This window comes from Equus caballus, chromosome 5 (genome assembly GCF_041296265.1).
Source record: "Equus caballus isolate H_3958 breed thoroughbred chromosome 5, TB-T2T, whole genome shotgun sequence".
NCBI lineage: Eukaryota > Metazoa > Chordata > Mammalia > Perissodactyla > Equidae > Equus > Equus caballus.
This window is the reverse complement of record NC_091688.1, coordinates 62019950-62041208: the sequence shown is the minus strand read 5'-3', so window position 1 is coordinate 62041208 and position 21259 is coordinate 62019950. Positions and strand designations below refer to the sequence as shown.

At 54.4% G+C, this 21259-nt stretch overlaps 1 protein-coding gene across 1 annotated transcript; it reads right to left on the bottom strand.

Moving 5' to 3' along the window:
• Nucleotides 1–5120: 5120 nt before the first annotated feature.
• On the bottom strand, nucleotides 5121–20833 carry INKA2 (inka box actin regulator 2). Its single transcript, XM_023641419.2, has 2 exons — nucleotides 20186–20833; nucleotides 5121–9635 (listed from the first exon to the last, which is right to left on the bottom strand). Exons 1-2 carry the CDS (start codon nucleotides 20219–20221, stop codon nucleotides 8793–8795), a joined length of 879 nt encoding a protein of 292 aa, XP_023497187.1. The 5' UTR covers nucleotides 20222–20833; the 3' UTR covers nucleotides 5121–8792.
• Nucleotides 20834–21259: the final 426 nt, after the last annotated feature.

The window sequence follows — 21259 nt, the reverse complement described above, 5'->3', positions numbered from 1 at the left end:
ATAATCAAGATAGTGAAGATTATGGCAGAAGCAGGTTTGGACGGGGAATAGGTGGTGAATGAGGAGTTCAAATTGGAACATACTAAGTGTGAGAAGTGTGTCAGATTCTAGAGATGTACAATAGGCAGTTTGATATGAGTCTAGAGTTCAGAGGAAGAGATCTGGACAGGAGGAGATTTACATTTAATATTTAAAAGCGTGGAGCTAAATAGGATCACTAGCATTGAATATAGATAGAGAATAGATCCAGGGACTCCATCTTGAGGTTGGGAGATGAAGAGGGATTAGCAAAGGAGAACATGGAGGTCACTGGTGACCTCCACGGGCTGTCAGTGGAATGGTGGAGGACTGTCTGGAGTGGGCATAGGAGCAAATGGGAAGAAAGACATTGGAGACATCAAGCATCGACTACTCTCTTAAGATGAGTGAAACAGCACGTGTTTGTGTGCTAATGAGAATGATCCACTGAGGAGGAAAACTGAGTAGGCTAAATGGATGGAATCTAGTATACAAGTAAGGCAGCTAACCCGGATAGGAGCATGGCAGGCACAGTGGCAGGAAGGAAGACACAGTATGTGGGTATAGAAATTGGTAGGTCCCCAAGAACTAATAGTACCATAAAGAAGTTCTAAGCAAAGTGGTGTGAGATAGAGGGACAGATGCCCTCTGTTTGGGAGATCGGAAGTGCTTCAGAGAGGGGAGTTTGAACTAGGCCTTAAAGGGTGGAATTTTCAACAGGTGGGAGTGGGAAAGAGTATTACAGGCAGGTTTCAGGAAAAAAAAAGTGCAGAAAACAGGAGCAAGAAGTGATCTGGTTTCTGTTGGTGTTAATGTGGAAGGAATAGGCTGGAGGAGTACATATCATCGCGGGCCTTGCAGCAGGAAGTTGACAACCTGGAAGGCTGAACTAGGTAAGGAACTAGGGCGGAGCAACCATCTAGGTGAGACTCAGAGCGGCCAGGGATGGGGGAGTTTCAGAAGCGACCAGGCTGAAGAGGACAGTGTTGCGAGGGTTACTCCCCTGGACGCTAATGCTCTTCCCAGCCTTCACTTCACACTTCGCTTTCCCCTTCCCCTAATGAAGGTGATCTCTGAGGCACGTGGTTGTGATCATTCCCAAACCAAAGCTCAGGTTAGAAGGGAGCCAGCATTAATACTGTGGCACTCAAAGATGCTAGAGATGATTGAAGAGAAAAAGCTTTTTTGCTTTCTGTTCCTCTGCTTCGCCTGACAGGATTCTGCTCCTCTCAGACCTTTTGGCCCCTACTAGGCATGCAGTAAACAGGAGTTCCCCCTCACGCCCTCGCCAGTTTTTCTGTGTACTGGGACTTCACAGCATGAGACAGCAGCCCCTTTGGCCCCTCCGGCCCTTCCCGAGAAGACTAGTAAGAGGGTTCTTTTCCTTAATCCATCCCTACTCGGGAGATGCCAACTTTCCCACCAAGATCCCACCCATCTGGCCTTCCCTTGTGGGTGAGAGGAAAGGCACAAGCCACACTTCGGTAGCATCCCAACCACCTGCCTTGCACATCACTAGTGTCTCTCCAGGTGGGAGAGTTGGGGAGTTTAAAGGAGCCACCAGGGTGAAGGGGACGCCAAGCATGCATCTTCCCAGTTTGGAAGGTAGGACTTGGAACTGTGGGACTGGGCACTGGGCACTGGGCCCTGCCTGCCTTCCCTCGGAGGGATACATTTGCTGGAGAAGTTTAAAGATGTTTGATCCCCACACTCCCAGCAGGGTCCCGAAGCCCAGGCCAGAAGCTTTGGAATTCTTTGCGCTCTTGAAATCACTGATGCAGAGCCTAACCCCTTATTATCTGGGATATAAATTGACTTAACTGAACAGATGCTTGGAACCTCTGATCAGGGATTCTGGCAGCTGTTTCAGTCAATCTACCCCAGTGTTCCCTGTGATTGTGAGCAAGCTCCGTGGGCCAGTCATGCAGTGTGGCAGCAAGCTGAGGCTTCAAGTGAGTCCTTGGAGGCTGTCTGGGGCAAAGTCACCAGCCTTGGCACCTCTGCTCTGGGAGCTGAGTTTAGGCAGGGATTTCAGCTACTGCACTTACCCATTTGGAGGAACCTCTGTTGCTTTTTTAAAAAAAATTTAGTGCCTGATACCCTCCCCTTTCCCACCACTTGTACACGGATGGCTATACACATGGTGCCTTGCTGGCAGCTCAGTCCCGGGGAGACAATGCCTGGAATGTGGCCAGTAGTGGGCCTGGCGGGAGGGGAGGTGCTGAACACCCAGCTCTCAGCTTCCTTCCCCAGTACACCGCCCTGACCCTCCATAATCACAATGGGGGAAGGAGAATCTAGCAGACTCAATGTCCCCAGTAGGGGTGTGGATCCCTGGCAAACAGGGATGGAAAAAGTCCTAGGGTAGGCTAAATCTGGGGCCAGTTGTTGCCAAAAAGGAGAAGATGCTCCAGGTCAGGAAAACCAGTGGTGAGGGAGCAAGCAGAAAAAGAGAAAACTTGGAGGCTAGGGTGAAGGTGATGTCTTCCGGACGGAAATTGAGATCCACTTGGGATTAAGCAGGCGTAGGAGAGAAATGGCTGTGATCATCTGAAGAGCCTGAGCTCTAGGCAGTTGTGTGACAGCCTGCTGGGGACAGGGAGCTGGGTGGGAGGGGTGAGACAGCCTGCATGGGAATAGAATCAGCCTGGGAGCTGGGCTGGAGAAGCCAAGGCAGCAGGCCAGGGACGGGGCTGCACAACACTTGGACGGGGGCTGGGGACGGAGAGTTCCCTCTTTGGAAAGTGACTTTGGCTGCAGCTCCCCTCTCCTGGGGAGTGGGCTGAAGAGTGGAGTGAAAAGGGGGCCTTGGGAGGCAGCTGAGGAGGCCTTGACCACTGGTCTCACCTATAGTGGGAGATGCAGGGGCCACGTCAGCTGAGGGCTCACTCTGGGAGTGGAGGTCACACTGAGAGCCCGTGCTCAGTGCTGGAGGTGCAGAAATGAATAGTGAGGAGTTGCCACTCTAGAGGTGCTCAAAATAATTACAAAAGAAGTCCTGTGGTTGGGTGTGTGCAGGTAAGGCCTCATGCGGAAGATGCCCTTTAAACTGCAGAGTGAAGGATGAGTAAAATTCAGCCAGTCTGAGGCAGTGGGGAAACGGGTCCTCAGGAAACAGCAGATGCAAAGACCTAGGAGCATTAAAAAAAAACAAACCCCAATCTTAGAACACTTGAAGTAGCTCATCTCCCTGGAGGGTACAGTGTGAGATGAGAAGTGCTCAGAAACAAGACTGAGCCAGGCCATTGGGATCTAATCGGGCAGGGCTGGGCCCCCAGACACCCAGGGAAGACAGGATGAGAGTGAGGTTGAAGTCACTGGGTCTCGACATTTCCTTCGCCTCCTCCCTGGTCCTCCGGAGCCTGGCAGCATTTCCTTCCAGCTGCAGGTCCAGCCTCCATCAGAAGGAGGAGGTGAGGAAGGCGGCTGAGGGAGGGGCACAGGAGGAAAGGGAGAGCAGCTGGGGGAAGTAACACGTGCAGAGCGGGGAAAACAAGAAAGCAAAACCTGATTCTTTCCGGGGATGAGGACACCTGCCTGGCCCCCCAAACCAACACCTGCCCCTCGAGGGAGCATGGAGCAGCCTCAGACTGGGTGTCAGGTGGCATCTGCTGTGCTGAACCCCGCTCCTCCCTGGCCACTTGAATGAAACTAGGGGGTGCCTCTCAGAGTGGAGAGAGCAGAAAGAGGGGCAGGGGGGGCAGCCCAGAGCTCGGTCATGGTTGGGGAGGGCAGAAGTGCCCAGCATGTGGGCAGTGATTCCTGTATCTCTGGAACAGTGTGGTCATGTTGGGGGATATGCCCAGAGGGGCCCAGCCAGGGTGGATTCTGTGGAGTGGAAACCAGAGGGTGCGGCCACTGTGGCCTGAGACCCTGTACAGAGTAAGGGATCCTGCTCCCTCCTCCCCTCAAGGCCCGGCGAAGATGCGGGAACAAGGCTAAGTGTAAGGTCAATGTCATGGCCCCAGGTCAGATTATTACTGTCCCAGCACTATGACCAGGATAGGTGTCCCAAGAAAGGCTCCCTCCCTCAATGCTCCTTGGGGACCTCTCTCTGACCAGGGACACAAAGATGCTTTCAGAGAGCACTGAGGCAGGGAGAGACTTCGGCGGGAGGAAGAAAGAGGAGGGCTCCAGTGGGGGACAAGAATGTGGACTTTGTTTCGGGGACACTGGCAAGGCTGACTTAATTTTGGTGCCTGTGCGTGTGTGCATGTGTGTGTGTGTCAGAATTTGGGGGGTATATCTGAGGCTTGGAGGTGGTGGGTAGAGGGCTATGTCAGGACTGATTGAAGAGTATGGAGAGGGGGCAGGAAGGAAGTCCTCTGTCAAATTCAGAGGGAATCGGGGAGAGAGGTTTCATCATCCTATTTAAGGGTTGGGTAGACGAGACAAAAGTGGAGCAGGGGACATCCTAATAATTGTACTGAGCGGGCAACCGCAGTCTGAGGTCTTTACGCCCCTGCCCTGTACCCCCAGGGTCTGCTAGGCCCTTCCAGCCCATCACCCTTCCTCTGGCAGCACCAGCCTCACACCTTCCACCCCATCCCGAGGGAAGGGAGTCTAGGAAGACAGGCACAAGCAATGTTGGGCAATTAGCCCCCAGGGTGGCTGGAGGAAGGGAGGAAGGGCAAGATGTGGGGCCTGACAGGGACTCTAGGGGCTAAGGCCTTAAAGAACAGAGAGAGCCACTAGGGATCTGACTCCTCAAAACCATCAGGACTTGGCTCATTCAACTCTCTAGTCCTTGCCAGGAATGTGTGGGCCCTGGGGGTTGAATGTGCGGGAGACCTGGGGTGCAGGGGCAGTGGGTGTGGTCCCTGGAGCCTGTTCTCAGGCTGTGGGTCCTCAAGCACCATTTCCAAGCTCAGCCCTTGCCACTGCCCTGTCCATACCTCACCCCTTGAGACACACACATACACCTATCTTCCTTCCATGGAAAAGTGTCAGTTGTTTCCCATTTTGCAAATAACAGCCATTCTGGGTAATATTTTCACAATGTACAAGAACATGTTCACACCTATTGTCTTCTCTGATCCTGGCTACAATTGTGTGAGGTAATAAGGCCAGTATACGTTTTTTAACAGAAAAAGAGACCAAGGCACAGAGAAAGCTTTTTATTTTTTAGCATTTTTGCCCCGGGTCACATGGTTAGCACCTGAACCAAGGGGCAGGCAGTCCAATATAAATTGAGCTTCTGCTGTTCTAGGTTGAGTGCTTGACCCTTAGGTGCATTATGTCCATTAAACCTCGCAGCAGCTCTGCTTTATTCCCATTTCACAGACGAGAAAGACGAGGCTCAGAGAGGCCAAGCAACATGCTCACGCTTACACAGTGACAGAAATGGGTCTCCAATCTCGACTCCAAATCCAGTGCTCATGCCATGGTGCTGGCAGAAGTGTCTAATGCCCTGGGTGGGAGGTCACCGGGGGTGGCTTGAAAGCACAGAGACAGGCTGTGCTTTTGCTTTTAGGGAGGCGCTGTGGGAAAGGTTAGTGTGTGTTGGGAAAGATGGAGGAGCCCCCTCCCCAGCAGGGCTCTGAGGAGCAGGGGGCTGTGGCGGGAACAGAGCTGAACCAGGTCTCTACGCCTCAGGCTTGGGTTCAGAGCTCAACCTGTGTGGTGAAGTGCAAGGGGAGCACTGGAGGGAGAGGGGCCCTGTGCCCTCTGGGAAAGAGGGGTCCCAGGTCTCAGGGTTGGAAAGAGAAAGGAAGGAGACCAGGCAGGCGGCTGGCCACACCCAGCAGGAACTCTTCTAACTCCTGCTTACGGTCCCAGGGACATCTATAGACACACTCTGGCCACAGGGCCACAAAGAAGCAGGTGGAGCCCTAGGAAGATGCCTGAGCCAATCGGGGGCCCTTGTACCTGCCAGGGAAGTGGGCCAGGTGTGAGGCAGGGCCCATGCCAGGGAGGGTATTAAATGAGCTTCCAGCTTATTTGCATGTCCTAATTAACCATAAAATGAGCCCCAGGGGTGGAATTAAGCTGTCGATTTCCCTCCGCTTGCTTCCACTGCCTCCCCTCATCACATTGCTCCCCACCCCACACTTTCCTGCTGCACTTAGGCCCCAGGCCTTCCCATTCACCTCTCCCCTCAGCTTCAGTAAAATACAGCTTCTGTCATTGTCGTGGCAGGAGCCCAGGAGGGAAAAGGAAAAATTATGGGGGGGAAATGAATTGACCATCGTCTTTCACTAACAAAGCATGACGTAGTGGATGGGGCATTACATCAGCTCCGTCCAGACCCAGGCAGAATTCTGCCACCGGACAGGCAGCCTTCCGTGTATTAGCCACACAGGGGCTCAGATAACATGGGAGGACAGGTTTGTTGTTGTTTCTCTTGACTTGGCTTTGGGGCAGAGATGGACAATTTGCGGGCTAGTGTGAAAAGCACAAGACTGGAAGTCAATTGGAACTGCTTCAATCCCAGCTCTGTCACTAGGACCCTGGGCAAGTTACTTAACCTCTCTGAGCCTCTCCATGTAATACAAGAGTAACAACAGCTACTCCCAGAGTGTGGTGAGGAGGAAATAAGAACACAAAGGTGACACCTGTGAACTATCCTGGCAGCAGATGTCACTTCCTAATTGTTTGTTCTGGCCCAGGTTAAAATGAGTTTTCATTCCCTTGAATCCCTTTTGGTTAAGTGATGGGTTAAGAGTTGCTTCTTTCTTCCCACTGGACCCTTTGAGTCAGAAACTGGGTCCTTCCCATTGCTCTGTGCTTAGTTCCTATTGCAATGCCTGGCACTGGCAGGTGTTCATAAAGTTTTGTTCGATTGGCCTGAATTGCTGTGACCAGTCCACAAAACAGATGAGATGCAGATGAATGGCCAAGAGGCAACTTGGTTTCCTGTAGAATCATTCCCTACTCAGAGCTGGTGCCTTCTTGAATAACTGCTGGACGGATTCGCCACCACCCAGTGGCCCATGGCTCCCTCCTCTCAGGATTCAGCAGCCACACAACACCCCCGTTTGTAATCCTGGTTCTTTCTTTTACTGATAGCCTGATCTGGGCAATTTACAGGACCCCTAAGAGCCTTTACTGATTTCCTGGGAGGACAGTACCTTGTAGGGTCATTTGGAAGTTTGACAGACATGTGTACACTGCCTGGAAAGAGCAAATGCTCAAAAAAAAAAAAAAAAAAAAAATTAGTGTCTTTCCTCTTGTAGCTTCCACCACCCCAAACTAAACATCTACCATTTCATTGTGTGGGGATTTGAGTGACCCTAACCACCCCCAACTCCAGCTGTCGCGAGCTGCTCACTCTAAGCACCCCCCCCCCCCATCCTTGCCCCCTGGGGGTCCAGGATGCAGGAAGAGCCTTCTTGTTATTTTTCTTCTCCAATTTGCTATTAATGCTTTGAGGGCAGGAAGGCGTCTTGCCTCTAATTGCAGCTGTCACCCCCCATCAAGCAGAGGGGAGATCAGCCAGGAGGTGGAGAGAGGAGGAGAGAGGGAGTGCCTTCCCGGGCTGGCTTGGCCCAAACAGGGACCCACATTGTGTTTTCCCGGTCAGTGGGCGTTCCCTGCCCGAGTGGGAGGGACGGCAGTTTCAAGGGGGGCGCTGAGGCGCCGGGAGCTGCGTGGTGTCTCGCTCAGGGCCACGTGCCCAGCGCGGCTTTAGGAAGCTTTAGGTGCCGCCCGTGCAGCCAGCCCCCGCCGGAGCTGAGCTGCTGCCCCGGCCCTTCCTCCTCCTCCCCGGCTGGTTCTGCGGGAGGCTGGTCCTGCGGGAGGCGGGAAGATGAGGCCAAAGGCTGCATGCGCCTAGTCTTTGGGGAGACCGCGGGATGGAGCTAGGAATTTTAAAAGGAGTGCATATTTTTTCTGGGCTCGCCTTGGCCTCGCTGGTGTTCCTGTGTCCCGTGTGGCGTTCCGGGCTGGAGACAGGGTGTTGCGGGGGGGACTGTGTGTGGCTCCAGGGCCCAGCTTCTGCTCTTCCGTCAGCCCTGCACTGGTCTGCCTCCTGCCTGGGGTGCAATCTTGGACAGGTAGCAGCACATGGAGGCTTACTTCCTCTTCTGGAAAATGGGATAATACTTGCCCTTTACTAATGAGATAATGGATGTGAAAAGGCTTTCAAACATGTGAAGTGCTGTACAAACAGTCTCTTTCCTCTCCTGTGCTTTTGGAAAGACAAGAGGAGCATCTGGGACTTCCCCAAGCACACTTACAGGCAGGCTCTCATTCAGCCCATTTCTCAAGACCCAGGCATGGGCTGAGAAGGCAGAGGCAGCAGGAAGGGGTGGGGGTGGGAATGGCTCGGACTCCCAGGAGGCCGGGGTTTAATACCCGGGCCTGGAGCAGCGCCTTGCCCGGAAGCAAACAGTTATAAGGCTGGGGACACCAGAGACAACGTCCTTACTGGGGGCCTGTCTGGGGAGTCTGAGGCCCCAGTGCCCTAACCCATACAGCATGTTCCACTGAGGTGTTTGGGGACAGTGAAGGAATGTCAGAAGGGTTTCCTGCTCTCCTCCCTGTATCGCTTTCCTGCTGTCACCTCCAGCCCCAAAGTGAGCAACACACACACACACACACACACACACACACACACACACAGAGTCAGTCCAGGAACGCTCACCTCCCCCACAGCCCCTCCCAACTGTGGCCGTCAGCCCTGCTGCGGACACTCCTGCTTCCTCTCCCTCCTTTCTGGGGAAAGGAACTTGGAGTTAGCGTTGAAAGCCAGACCGTCCGCCCACCCTTCTTTGCAGGGGCCCAGCACGGGGACCTGGCCCTTTTGGGTTCAGTCAACTTTCTGTCTCCAGGATTCAGACCCAAACAGCTGTGTTAATGTCAAAGCCAGAGGGTGAGGGTTCCAGGGCCTTGGGGCAACTCGTGGAAGGATTTTCCCCTCGTCTGGGCTCCGCGGTGCCTGGGAAGGGGCCATGTCCGGAGCCCTTGGAATGGCTCCGCTTCTTGACCTTCTGCGAGCGCCCGGCTCGGGGCTCCGAGGCCGTGGGGGTCACCCAGCCCGGTTTCTCCTTCAGCAGCCGGTCCCTGTCGGGCCGCACACTACGCAAGAACTTCCTAAAGATGTTTGCTGTTAGGGCAAACCTGCGGCCCAGCTCCCGGGGCTGGCCCCTCTCTCTTTTCTGCCCACCTGCTTCCCCAGTCTCACCCTTCTCCCCACCCTTCTCCAGTTCAGGCAAATCCAGCCAGTTGCCCACCAGGTCCGCAAACACGTTGTCACCTAACACCAGGGGCTGTCGATTCCGGCCCCGGGACATCAGCGTGGAGGTCCAGTCATCGGGTTCCACCAGCTCTGGCCCCTGCTGGGCACGGCTGTGGTGCTCCGGAAGCTGTGTCCTGGGAAGGGGGGCCCAATCCCTCCCGCACACATTCCGATGGGATGGAAACTTGGTGCTGCTGCCAAGAGAAGGTTGGGTGGAGGGGGAGCAGGCCATAGGCCTGGCAGGACCTCCGCCACCCTCCCATCGAGGGGGCTCAGGCTGAGTCCGGGGGCTTTCAGGGCAGCCCAGGGCAGGATCCCCTCCAGAGATCTCCAGCCGTTCCAGTGCTGTCTGCACCTGTAGGAGCTTCAGTTCCTGCAGTGCCCCCATCATGCAGTTCATCTGATCCTGCAAGCCATCACCCACTTCCTTCATGGACATCTGCAGGGGAGAGAGAAGGCACAGGGCCAGTGAGCCCCGGGGGTGGGGGAAGGGCTGCCCGCCACTGGCCCTTAACCTCGACACCGCCCAACCAAACACACACCTCCAGGGTCATGCCAGCCTACCAGTGACCCCACCCCTGTACAGCCTAGTACACTGCAGATCAGAGCTGGGAGAGGAGCAATTTTAACACTGACATGGCTGAATAGAGGAACTGATATTAATGGCAGCTAACTTGCTAAGGCAGGCACCGTACTAAGCTACATATATGTCTGTCTATATGCATACGCATAAATTAATCTCTATTTAATCTCCCCAACTACTCTATGAGGTAGTGACTATTACTGTTCCCATTTTATGGATGAGGAAACTGAGGCATATAAGTAACTGCCTCCAGATCACATAGATAGTAAGCGGTGGAGCTGAGATCATCTTGAGAGTGCACACAGTTGTGACGGTCATCTCTGTCCTCTTTTGTGTCTATGCCCTCTTCTTCCCCTGAGCCTCCCTGAGGGGGAGCGGAGGGAGGAGAAGGACAATAATTTGTGAGCATTTACGATGCCACGGGACTTGGACTAAGCACTCTATGCACATCATCCCATTTAATCTTTATATACACCCTATGCGTTTGCGATTATTGTTCTCATTTTAACAAATGAGTTAACCATCCTGGGGGTGAAGCAGCTTGCCTGAGGTCACCAGCTCATATTGCTGGGACTCAAACTCAGGACCTCTCACTCCAAGCGCTACAGTCCTGACCACCAAGCACTCCTCAGCACGGCTGGGCACTGGAGCTGGGCTTCCAGGCTACTCTGTGCTCCACAGGGCTTGGAGGAGTGCTGGAAGGGACGTTAGGGGAAGAGAAGGAGCTCAGAGTCCCTGCAAGGAAGGGTAGGTTCAGGATTTCCTTTCACTGCTGTTCACCTCTGGCTGCTCAGGAGAGAGATAAGGAGGCTAGGAAGCTGCTATTCGCAGAAACCCTCGCCCAGCTCTTCCCAGCCCTTCTCTCCCTTCCAAACACCTGTCCCCCCTCAGCTGCTCTCAGACTTGGCTCCAGTGCTCTTCCTGCCTTCCAAGCCCAATTGGCTCTGCTGCCCTGGCCAAGAGTGGGGACACTGGGGGCCAGTTCCCCCATCCCTTTGTGGGTATCTAAGGCCCAAGTCCCAGGTGCCAGCTGGAAGGGGCTGAGAGAGTGACTTGGGTGAGGGCCGAGTTTGGAGGCTGGGCGGGGGATGCTTCGTCTGATAACATGTACGAGGTTCCCTTCCTGGTCCCAAGCTGCCTCAGCCCGGCCAGCTCCCTCCCAGATCTGCTCATGTTACCAACAGCAAACCTCGTGTGCAGGGACCATCTGTTTCTTAAGCCCCCCAGAGACCCACAGGCATCGTCTTACCTCCCAGCCTTGTCCAACTGCAGAGCTAAGCCCACAGGGTGGAGGGCCTGAGAAGGCCTGGGAGGGTAGGCACAGAGGCTCTGCTGCTCACCCTCTCAGGCCTCGGGGTCAAATCCTCCCCTGCCAGCCCCAGCCCTGGGCGGCAGGGGAGGAGCCAGGCCAGGCTCTCTTGAGCCAGCAGAACTAACGGACAGGGGAGGACTGACTGTCCCAGAAGGCAGAAAGGCCTTTGCTAAGTGTAGGATTGCCCACATTCTGCACCTTCCCCAAACAGGGCAAGAAGAAGTGGTGTTTTGGGGCCCTGCACACAAGCACTGTCCGTCTGAGTGGCAGCGGCAGCAGCAAGAGACATCGCCTGTGAGTGGCTGCACTTGCTGATGGCCACTTGTTCTGACCCCTTTGCCTTCTACCTGCCTGACCCCTTCCTTTCGGAGGCAGTTCGGCTGCAGCTGGGAAGACCAGAGAAGAGTCAGAGGAGACTCTAAGCCCCAAACCAAGATCCTTAGGTCCCTTCCTAGCAAACCACTTCTCCTCTGACGTCCCTATTTCTGCCCCCTCTCTCACACCACTTTCCTTGTCACCCCAGCCTGGAACCTTGGAGTCATTTTTGGCTTTTCTAACCACCGCCCTGTTCCTGTCTCCAGGTTCTCACATCTGCCTTCCCACCCCCCGGGAATGCTACAGAAGCCTCCTCGAAGGCCTGCCAGCCACCAGATCAGTCTTCTCAGCACACACCTCTGATCATGTCACTCACCACTCAGAAGCCTCTGGTGGCTCTCTATTCCCCAGAGAATAAAATCCAATCTCCTTGGTCCTGCAGCCAAGACCCACCAGGACAGAATTCCAACTTCCCACTCCAGGCCTATCTCTCGTCTCTCACCCCTTCCCCATGCTCCTGTCAGATCCGCTTCTGTGAAACTTAAAACACTCTTCGCTGCAGCCCTGCTGCTCAGGTACCCACCCCAGCCCCTCTGTGCATGTAAATGCTCCGTCACTCCCGAGACATCTACTGACCACCTACTACTTGAGGGCAGGGACTGAGACCACACAACGGTATGTCTGCCCAGAACCGAGCTAGCACCTCGCACTCGCTACATACCCACAAAACGTCATACCCTGAGTCCCCCAAACCAGGCCTCCAGCCTGCTGGCTGCCCTCAGGCTGTAACTCACTACACAAGAGAAAGAGTCAGGGACATTTCCTAAGGTTTCATTTCACCAGGAGGCAAGGAGTCTGAGCTTGCAGGCTTCCTTCCAGAAGGCGCACATAGTCCGGGTCAGAGGCAGTGGAGGAATGAAATGACCCCATTCAGTCTGTTCCAGTATGGAAAAATCCTTAAAAAATAATGCTGCCATTTTGTACCGCTTTCCAGCGAGAATGAATGTGTGGGTATGGATGAATTCAGGGCTGCCCACAAAACAGAGGCCCTATTTAAGTAAACAAGAGCTGAAATGAAATGGAAAACGATATTCTGTATTGGTTAAGATCTTGGGTTCTGGAGGCAAACAGAACAGGGTTCAATCCCTGCTCTGCCACGTAACAGCTGTGTGATCTGGGCAGGCGACTTAAATTCCATTTTCGAGTCCTCCATTCTTTAAACGGGAATAAGAGTTCCTGCCTCGGACAGCTATTGTGCAGATTAGGTGAGGTGACGTGTGTTTATGCGTGGCTGCTGGAGGTGAATATTGGCTGTTATCTTAATTTAAGACTCCCTAAGAACTTCTAGAACATTTCTTCCTCAGTGTACCTTAACACACAGTAATGATAAGATCCCATTCATCTATCTGGTCTGATGGAGCAGAAACACATCTCTTGTCCTGTCCCTTCCCTCCCACCCCCACCTCCCACACAGAGGAAGGAGAGAGGAAGGAAAGGGAAGCCTCAGCATCCTCTTGCCCACTCTCACACTGGGCTCCGTCAGCTCGTTGCTGACACTGAAGGGCGAGAAGGCAGCTGTGTGAGGGATGACAGGGGAGGAAGGAAGCCCCGGTGTGGGAAATGGGGAGGGCCAGGGGAAGTGGGGAGGTAGGAGCATCAACGGGGGCTTGACCGGGAGGGGAGCCAGCAGGACAGCCTTTCCCAACCCCAAGGGGAAAGATGTTACCCAAGGAGAAGGAATGATGTCACCCAAGGAGAAAGAGCCAAAGGGCAAGCTGCTGTCCTGTCCAGAGCGTGGGACCGTCTCAGATCCCAGGGTTTCTCTTGCCTCAGGAACCGGAAAGGGAGAAGAGAGAGCAGTGCGGGGTGGGATCAGAGGAGGGGGCAAATCAGAGAGAATCCCGAGCTAAAAATTCTCACCACTAAATCCCAGTCTCCAGGCTAGAGGGGCTGCATTCCTCTCCAGCCTCCCAGAGCCTCAGAGCCTCAGGGCCTTCCTGAGGACAGAGACCAAATCATACCCACTTGTCCTCAGGGGTCTGTTGGAACAATCATGAGGGTCTAATTGGTTCTGATTAGTTTGAGTGAGAATGGATCTAACAGCCACCTCCCTCTCTCCCCACCCCTAATCTTACACACACACACACACACACACACTCATACACACAGAGCTAACCTGCTCCACCTTCAAACATACTACCCTTAATAAGCATATCTCAGAGACAGCTGTGGGAATCCTTTCTGAGAAAGGCCATGAAAGGTCTCACCACCACCCTTGACTCCACCCCACCCCACAGTCCATCTCCCACACCCCAGCATCTCCTGGGCCTCAAAATGCTTCATTCTAAAAATGTTCTTCATGTCAAACTTCAGTGTCTTCCCCTGTAGTTTACACCAGCCCCTGGCCTCCTCCCTGTGCTAGAGCCCGTGGCCGCCGGGTGCCCTCCTGGTGTTTGCAAAGAGCCCCAGGCTGTAGGCTGGAGACTGGGCCTGGAGTCCTAGGTGACTAACCCACCCAACAGTGGGCAGATTCTCCAACCTTTTGAGCTTCAGATTCTGACTCTGTAAAGTGACACCCCCTCCCACGTGGGTTAACACTTGCCTTTTCCCCTACAGTGCCTTATGGTCCCCACAATTACTCTGGGAGGCTGGCTGGGGGTGGGGGGAACGATCCCCACTCTATGGTTTAGGAAACAGGAGATCTGAGACTTCATCTTCTCCCTCAGGGTTTCCCGAACCTCCTTCCCTAGACTGCCTTCCTGACTCTCACTGTATCTACACATGACCCAGCCTCCTAGTTAATATCTTATTCAACCTACTAACTGTTTATAGAAATAAACACATTTATACAGGAACTTGTATGGAATGTATATCACTGGCCATACATAGATGGTATACATATATATATATATATGTATGTTTTTCATCTGAGTATCACCTAATGTCATCTTGAGCACCACCAGTGGAAATGGGCATCTACTGCCTGTGGTTCTGAGGCATATTAGTGGGAGGACTGGGACCCCAAGCCTGGCCCTCTTACTCCAGGCCAGCGGGCTTCCCAGGTCATCATAACCCTGAGTTCTCAGCCTCATGGGATTGTTGTGAGAAGAAACCAGGACAGTCGGCGGGAAGAGCAAAGGGCAGTTATCATCATATGGGGAGGAAGAGCAGGAAGTCTTGGAGCATCTCCAAGACCCAATCCAACTGATTTCTACTGAAGGCGTCTCTTCACTGAATCCCCTGAAGAGGGAAGACGATCTGCTTGTTTGGGGCTGAAGGGGAAGATGCTGCTGGGAAGCCAAACCCCACAGTCCTGAACCTTCAAACCTGAGCCCTCAAGGGGGTGGTGTGGGGTCAGCTATCCATGGACAGCACCCTGCCCCTTGGCACTCACTGGGCTCTTTGTGGTGTGGGAGGAGTAGGGATGGGAAAGTGTGACACCAGCATCCTCGGCAACCTTCCCAAGCCCTCTCCTAGGCCCCTGACTGATCCCACAGCTGTGCCCTCCATCCGTCCATCTCACGCCCTCCCCCAGCTCAGCCAGAATCCTTTGACACAGCCTCCAGCTTTGCCCATGGATCTGGCAGCATGCCCTGCCTCGCTCCCCCCACCCCCATTACTCACAAGATCCCCACACAGTTCCTTTCAGCCCTTCTGGAAGCTAGAAGGAGGTTCAGGGGCGGAAATGGGAAAAGCCCCGCTTTTGCCAAGCGGCCCATTCTCCAGCTCAGTGAATAGGGACCTTCACAGCCCCCTGCTCTTGGCTGGAACTCTCAACAGGAAGGTAAAGTAGAAACAGAGCCAAGAGCTGGAGGAGGGAGGAGGGTAAAGAAAGAAGTGTGAAATGGATGGGCCCACTCTCCCAAATGAACCATCTACTGGGGGCCGTGTGCTTGGGCAAGAGACAGACAGAAGGAGAGGAGAGGCCCCTTCAGGGAACTGGCCTCAGCCTCACCAAGCCCTTCTCCCCTGACCAGCTTTAGCTCCTCTCCACTACAGTTGGTCAATCAAATTCCTTGGGCATCCAAGGGACCTCAAGAAGTTACCCTCCTTTTCTCCTTTCTGGAGCAGGCCTTCAGACTCTCCTGCGTGGACTCTTGTAATAACCTTCTAACTCACCCTCCAGCCTCCATTTCCTCCCCCCACCCCACCTCCACTGCACGCCACCCCCTAGATCCCAGGGCATGTCTCTGATCATACTGTTCCGCAGTGCACATAGAAAAGGTCAGACTCTTTAGCATGGCATTCAAGGCCCCCAATAGTCTCCTCTCAACAACTCCTTCAGCTCTCTTGCCCACAATTTCTCTGCACACACGCTATACTCTAGCCAAACTCAAGTGAGTTTTCAAACATCCCTGCTAGACAGTCTTAGAACATCCCCATTACTTCCATCTCTGTACCTTTGCTCATGTTGTGTCATGATCTGCCTAGAATACTGTTTTTCTCCTGTTCACATCCCTATTTATCCTCAAGGTCTAGCTCAAATGCTGCCTCTTCCAGGAAGCTTTCCCTGATCCTCAGCCAGAGGTACTTCCTCCCTTCTCAGAGCACTGAACTTGTGTCTCTCGTATACATGTATCCCTATTTCTGTCCTCAAGGCTGGCATACATGTGCTGGTTAGGAGTATAGATTCTGTCGTCAGACTGGCTGGGCTTGAATCCTAGCTCTGCCACTTCCCAGCTCTCTGACCTTGGCCGACGCACTTAACCTCCTGTGTCTCATGTATAAAATGGGACTAATGAAAGTAGAACTTCTTAGTGTTGCTTTGGCAGTTAAATGACACAATACATCATATGCCTGGCATATCAATAAATGTGAACATCAATAAACGTTATTATTTTTCTCTCTCCTATTAAACTGTGAGTTCTCTGAGGGCAGGATCTGTGTCTGTTTATATTTTTAACCATAGTACTAGTGCCTGGAAAAGTGTTTCAAACACATTATGAACTCAGTAAAAACGTTCTGTGAATGCCTGACTCATGCACACCAGTCTGATCAGCCCATCATCAGCAGTTTACCACGTGCCCACAACGTGCCAGGCACCGAGCTATGTGCTAAGGACACACAGTTGGGGAGGCACTTTACATACACTGTCACTTAATCTTCACAGAAGTTATATAAAGTAGGTATTTTAAAAAGCCCATTTTCCAGATGAGAAAACCAAGCCACAGAGAGGCTAAGCAATCTGCCAGGGTTACACAGAACCAGGATTTGAGTTCCAGTTGGCCTGACCCCAAATCCTATGCTCCATGCTCCTCCCACTGACCACACCACATTGTCTGGTCCAAAGTCCTCTTCCCCCAGCTCTAAACATCTAGGGAGACCGCATTATGACATCTTTGCAAAAGCTTTTTTCTGCCTCAGGAACAATTTGCTTTTTTGCCCCAAGAGCTGAAGGCTGTTCCGGCTGTATCTCCTCTATCGCCTTCTTTTCTCCTTATTTAGCCTTTAGGCCCTGGTCCTTCTCTGTATGTTAGAACCTCCTGAACCCATGGCCACTAGCAGCTAGATAATTGCCTTCTAGGAACACCAAGTGGCTTAAAAGGACCTTCCCCAGCCTGAGAGAAGTCCCTCTGCTGCTTCACCTTGCCTCAGCTAGGATGGACATTCTATGAGCTGGCCTCCATCAACCTCCTCCTCCTCCAGGAAGCCTACCCAGCCTAACCGAACTTCATGAGCCCTGCTCGTTCAGCCGTTAGGCACTTTATTTGCTCTACACGGATCTGAACTCATGAGGAATGCCCTGTGAGCATCTTACATCTGCTTCCTCTGTGTGCCTGTGTCGACCGCATTTGTTGGAAGCTCTCAAGGGAGCAGTGTGTAAGGAACAGCTGGTCCCAAGGCCTTGTGTTCGCCAGGGCCCCTCTTTGACGGCTGGAGGGGGGAGAGATATGTTCCCTGCTGGGTAGCTGCAGCCCCGACCCCCTCACCCTAATGAAGAAGTGTGTCAGCTGCCGCTACTCTCCTGCCACATTTCATCTCGGAAAGCTGATCCCGGTCCCCTTCAAGGCCAGGAGAAAGGGCCTCTTCTCTGATATCACCCTAACTGAGCCAGGATCCCCAACTCTCAGGCTCCCCGCAGTGCTCACTTGTTACAGTGCCAATTATCTGCTTCAGGAAATTAGGAAATTCTGCTATTTTGGTTTTCAGGAAGAGATTCTTCTTGTCTAGATTTTGGGCCAGGACAGGGCCAAGATTCAGGAGGGGAGCACAGAACACCCTCGAGAAAGATAATTTCAAAACCCATTGGTGTTTTTTCCCAGCGGGTTGAATGCACAGTGTCTGCGGGACGTATGCTTCTTGAAGGGAGTTTAGTGGAATAAATGCATGTAGGGCTTGACCAGTATCACACAGGTGCCATTCCTGGGCGCATACAAACTTAGGGCAAAGCCAGGGAACACAGTCCTCCGGGTGCCAGGGAAGATTCTGCCTGGGATAACACCCCCCCCCCCACACACACACACAAACAAGCTCATGACGTATACCAACCGTATGCCCTTCCCACCCCATGGGAGACATGGGGTATGAACAAGCCAACAGCTTCCTAACCAGCCACAACCAAGCTGCACCAAACTCAGTCCCACAGTCCTTAGAGCAAGGAGCCAAAGGGCTGAGCCTGGGCTATCTCAGCCCTACTTTCTCCTTCAGTCCCTCTGGGAAAACGGAGGCACTGAGATTTGGGCCTGCTACCTAAGCACTGGGCTGAGGTGTCAGGGAGTGAACAAGACTCTAGCAGCTCTGCCTGTCACTCTGCTCCGTCTCCTTTCTGGGCTGACTGGCACTGGGGCCGGGGCGGAGCACCATGGGGGTGGTGGGGAGGGTGCAGAGCTCTCCCATCTGAGTGTCATTCTGGGCCCCAGGCCAGGCATTTGGCTTCCTCTCCAAGAGAGTCAAAGGCTGAGGCTGCTCAGACAAAAGGCCAAATGAAAGCTAATGGGGAGCTGGGTGACTTCAGCCTCTCCCCGTCCTCCTCCCGGGGAAAGGGGGCTCAAGTCCTTGGCAGGGGAGGGTACAAATCAGGACCTGCTCAGTTCAGTGCAGAGTCCTAGTTGCCTTTTCTATTCTCCTGGCATCCACAGACTGTCTTCCTCCCCTCACCACCTCCCACCTAGGGTGCTGTAAAAAATGCAAATCAGTAGGATTTTAAAATTCAAACTCATGCCAGGAACACCCACAAACCTTCTATTAAGGCAGATCCTGAAGTGGGTGGTATGGACCTAGATTCCAAGCATAAAAGGAGGATTCTATTAGATTGTTTTCTCGGCATGGGCCTTGGACTTCAGACATTATCTGTGATGACCTTGACCTTTCTTTCAGGTATGAGACAAATGAATGGGAGAAGTCAGAATTGTGTATGTGTGGGCTGGGATGAGCCATCCCAAACTGACATGGGAAGCGTGTAAAAACTAGTATGAGAAGTGACATGATGGAGACTCTTAAGTCCCTCACCGAAGAAGCATTTCTCTGGGTAACTTTCCCATCTGCATGTCACCACAAAAAGGGCTTCAGGAGGAAGTACCAGAGAAGCGACCATTGACCTGAGAAGGCAGGCCCTGGAGTGGGACAGACAGGAAGAGTGTCTGGGGCCTGACCAGGAAGCCTCAGTGAGCACACCTGCACTTCAAGCTCCCCTTCCCTGAAGCCACCCCACACACAGCTGCCAAGGCCCCTCCCCAGCAGGAGAGTGTAGAGTTTTCTGGGAGGAGTGGGAGAGGCTGTCATGGAATCTGGAGAGCCATGGGCTGGCACTTTCTGGATCCAGGTCTGCTGTTGTGAGCCTGGGTACCCCTGGCTCTGAAAAGTAAGAAGAAAGAGGAGGGGAGACAAGTGAGACTGAGAAGAGGTGGACTCCCAGAGAAACAAACTTCAAAGGACAAAAAGAGGCAGAGACGAAGACACAAGAGAGAGCCTGGCTGACAGAGAGTTGGGCACGGGGGCTGCGGGGGGGGACGTGCCTAATATCTGTCCGAATTCTGGTGGCTGAAGGAACAAGAAAGGTGGCGGGGGGTGGGGGGATGGATAAATGAAGTCAGTGAGGCTCAACCTAACAGAGCTTTAGCGGGCACATTTGGGTGATCCCCCCACCCAGACTGAGCTAACTCTCCCAGCGCCTGCTCCCCCGGCCCCCGCACGCTCCCTCCGCACTCCCCCAGCCCAGACCCGACATCTGGCCCGTCCTCCGCAGCGCCCGCTCGAGATCTGCCAGGCGGCGCCCCTCCTCCCGCAGGGCCCTCCCCCGCCATCACAGCTGCCAGCCCCCTCCCTCCTGGCAGACAAGCCCGGGCAGACAGCCGGCTAAGCCTGCCCCCGCAGCCGCGCCAGCTCTGCCAAGCCCGGCAGCGCTGGGGGCCCGGGCGGTGCCAGCTTCCCTCGAGCGAGCAGTCCCGGGTTAGGCTCCCGGCCCGGCAGGGCCCGGCGCGCGCGCTCCAGGGCGCCCAGAGCGGCCCCAGCACCGGGGTCCCATCAGTCTGCCCGTCCGTCCGTGCCAGGGTGCGCCCTCTTCTCTCCCTCGGGCTCCCCGGCACCTTTCGGGCTGGGGCGGGTTTGCTCTGTCGCTGTCACTTGTTCGCGTCTGCCTCACTCTCAGATCTTCGCTCCAAGTTTCCTCGTGGCCCTTTCCCTCACAACAGGCCCTGCCTCCGCCTGCCCGGCCGCGCGCCCTCCTCTCCCCTCGGGCCTTCCTCCGCCCGGCACGCCCCGACTCCCAGGCCCGGGCGGGGGCCAGGTACCCGTCTGGCGGAGCAGCCCTCGCCGGCCCCGGCGCCCGCTCCGTTCTTACCAGCTCCTGTTTGAGGCGGCGCAAATAGCAGTCCATTTCCCTGCTCTCGCTCCTCAGGCGCCCATCTGCCGGGCTCCGCTCCACGGTAGAGTCCGGGGTGGGAACAGCCGCCCCGCTGCGGGCAAACTGCGCTCCGCGCCCCGCGCGCCGCCCTCTCGCAGCGCCGAGCGAGCCTCTGCTCCGAGGCCCGGACTTGGAGCAGCTTCCCCGGCTGCTCGCTGCGCGCGGTCCGTGCTGGGGGCGGAGGGAAAAGTGGGGCAGCCTATGAGAATTCAGGGGGGATGCCTTCGGCCAATGAGAAGAGCGGACGGGGGGCGCGGCTGGGCGGCCGCGGCGGGCCCTCCCGGCAGGGGTTTGCACTGCGCGAGGGCCGCCGCTCCTGGGGGGCTGGCGGGGGGACACCTGGTCCTGGCCGGCGTGGCCGGGGGTATCGTGAAGGCAGACTGTGCCCACGCCCCCCAACAAAGCACGTGACTCCTGTTTGGTCGTGAAGAGAGAGCACAGCCTTCCGAGTGGGCATTAGGTAGCGGTCTCAGTAAGAAGCTGAGTGCCACAGTGTCAACGCCCTTTCCCAAACTCCGATCAGGAAAGGAACATCCTCCACACCAGAAGCAGCTCAGCTGCTCTTTATATTTTCCCCTCCAAAGTGGACTCCGGACGTGTGGCTCTATTTCATCTCCTAGTGTAGCATCCTCCCACTCCACTGCTCACCCGCAGAGCAGAGGAGCCACCGCTCGGTCCATTCACTTAATTAACACAAATCAATGGAAGGGTCACTGTACTCCTGGTGAGGTTGTAGGTCTGGGGATATTGAATAAGACAGGTAAGGTCTCTGCTCTCAAAAAGGTGCATGGGGAGGGAGGAGGGGAAGGACGAGCCAAAGAGGTAAAAATAAATAAACGCGGTCATTTCAGGTAGTGATTATTTATGAAAACATAAAGAGGGTAATGGGATGGGGGCTGCTTTCAATAGGGTGGGCAGGGAGAGGAGGAGCAGGCCTTTCTCTTGCCCTGTACTCGGGCGTCAGTTATCCTAACTCTTGCTCTGGGCTCTTGCGAAGCTCTCTGTAAGGTG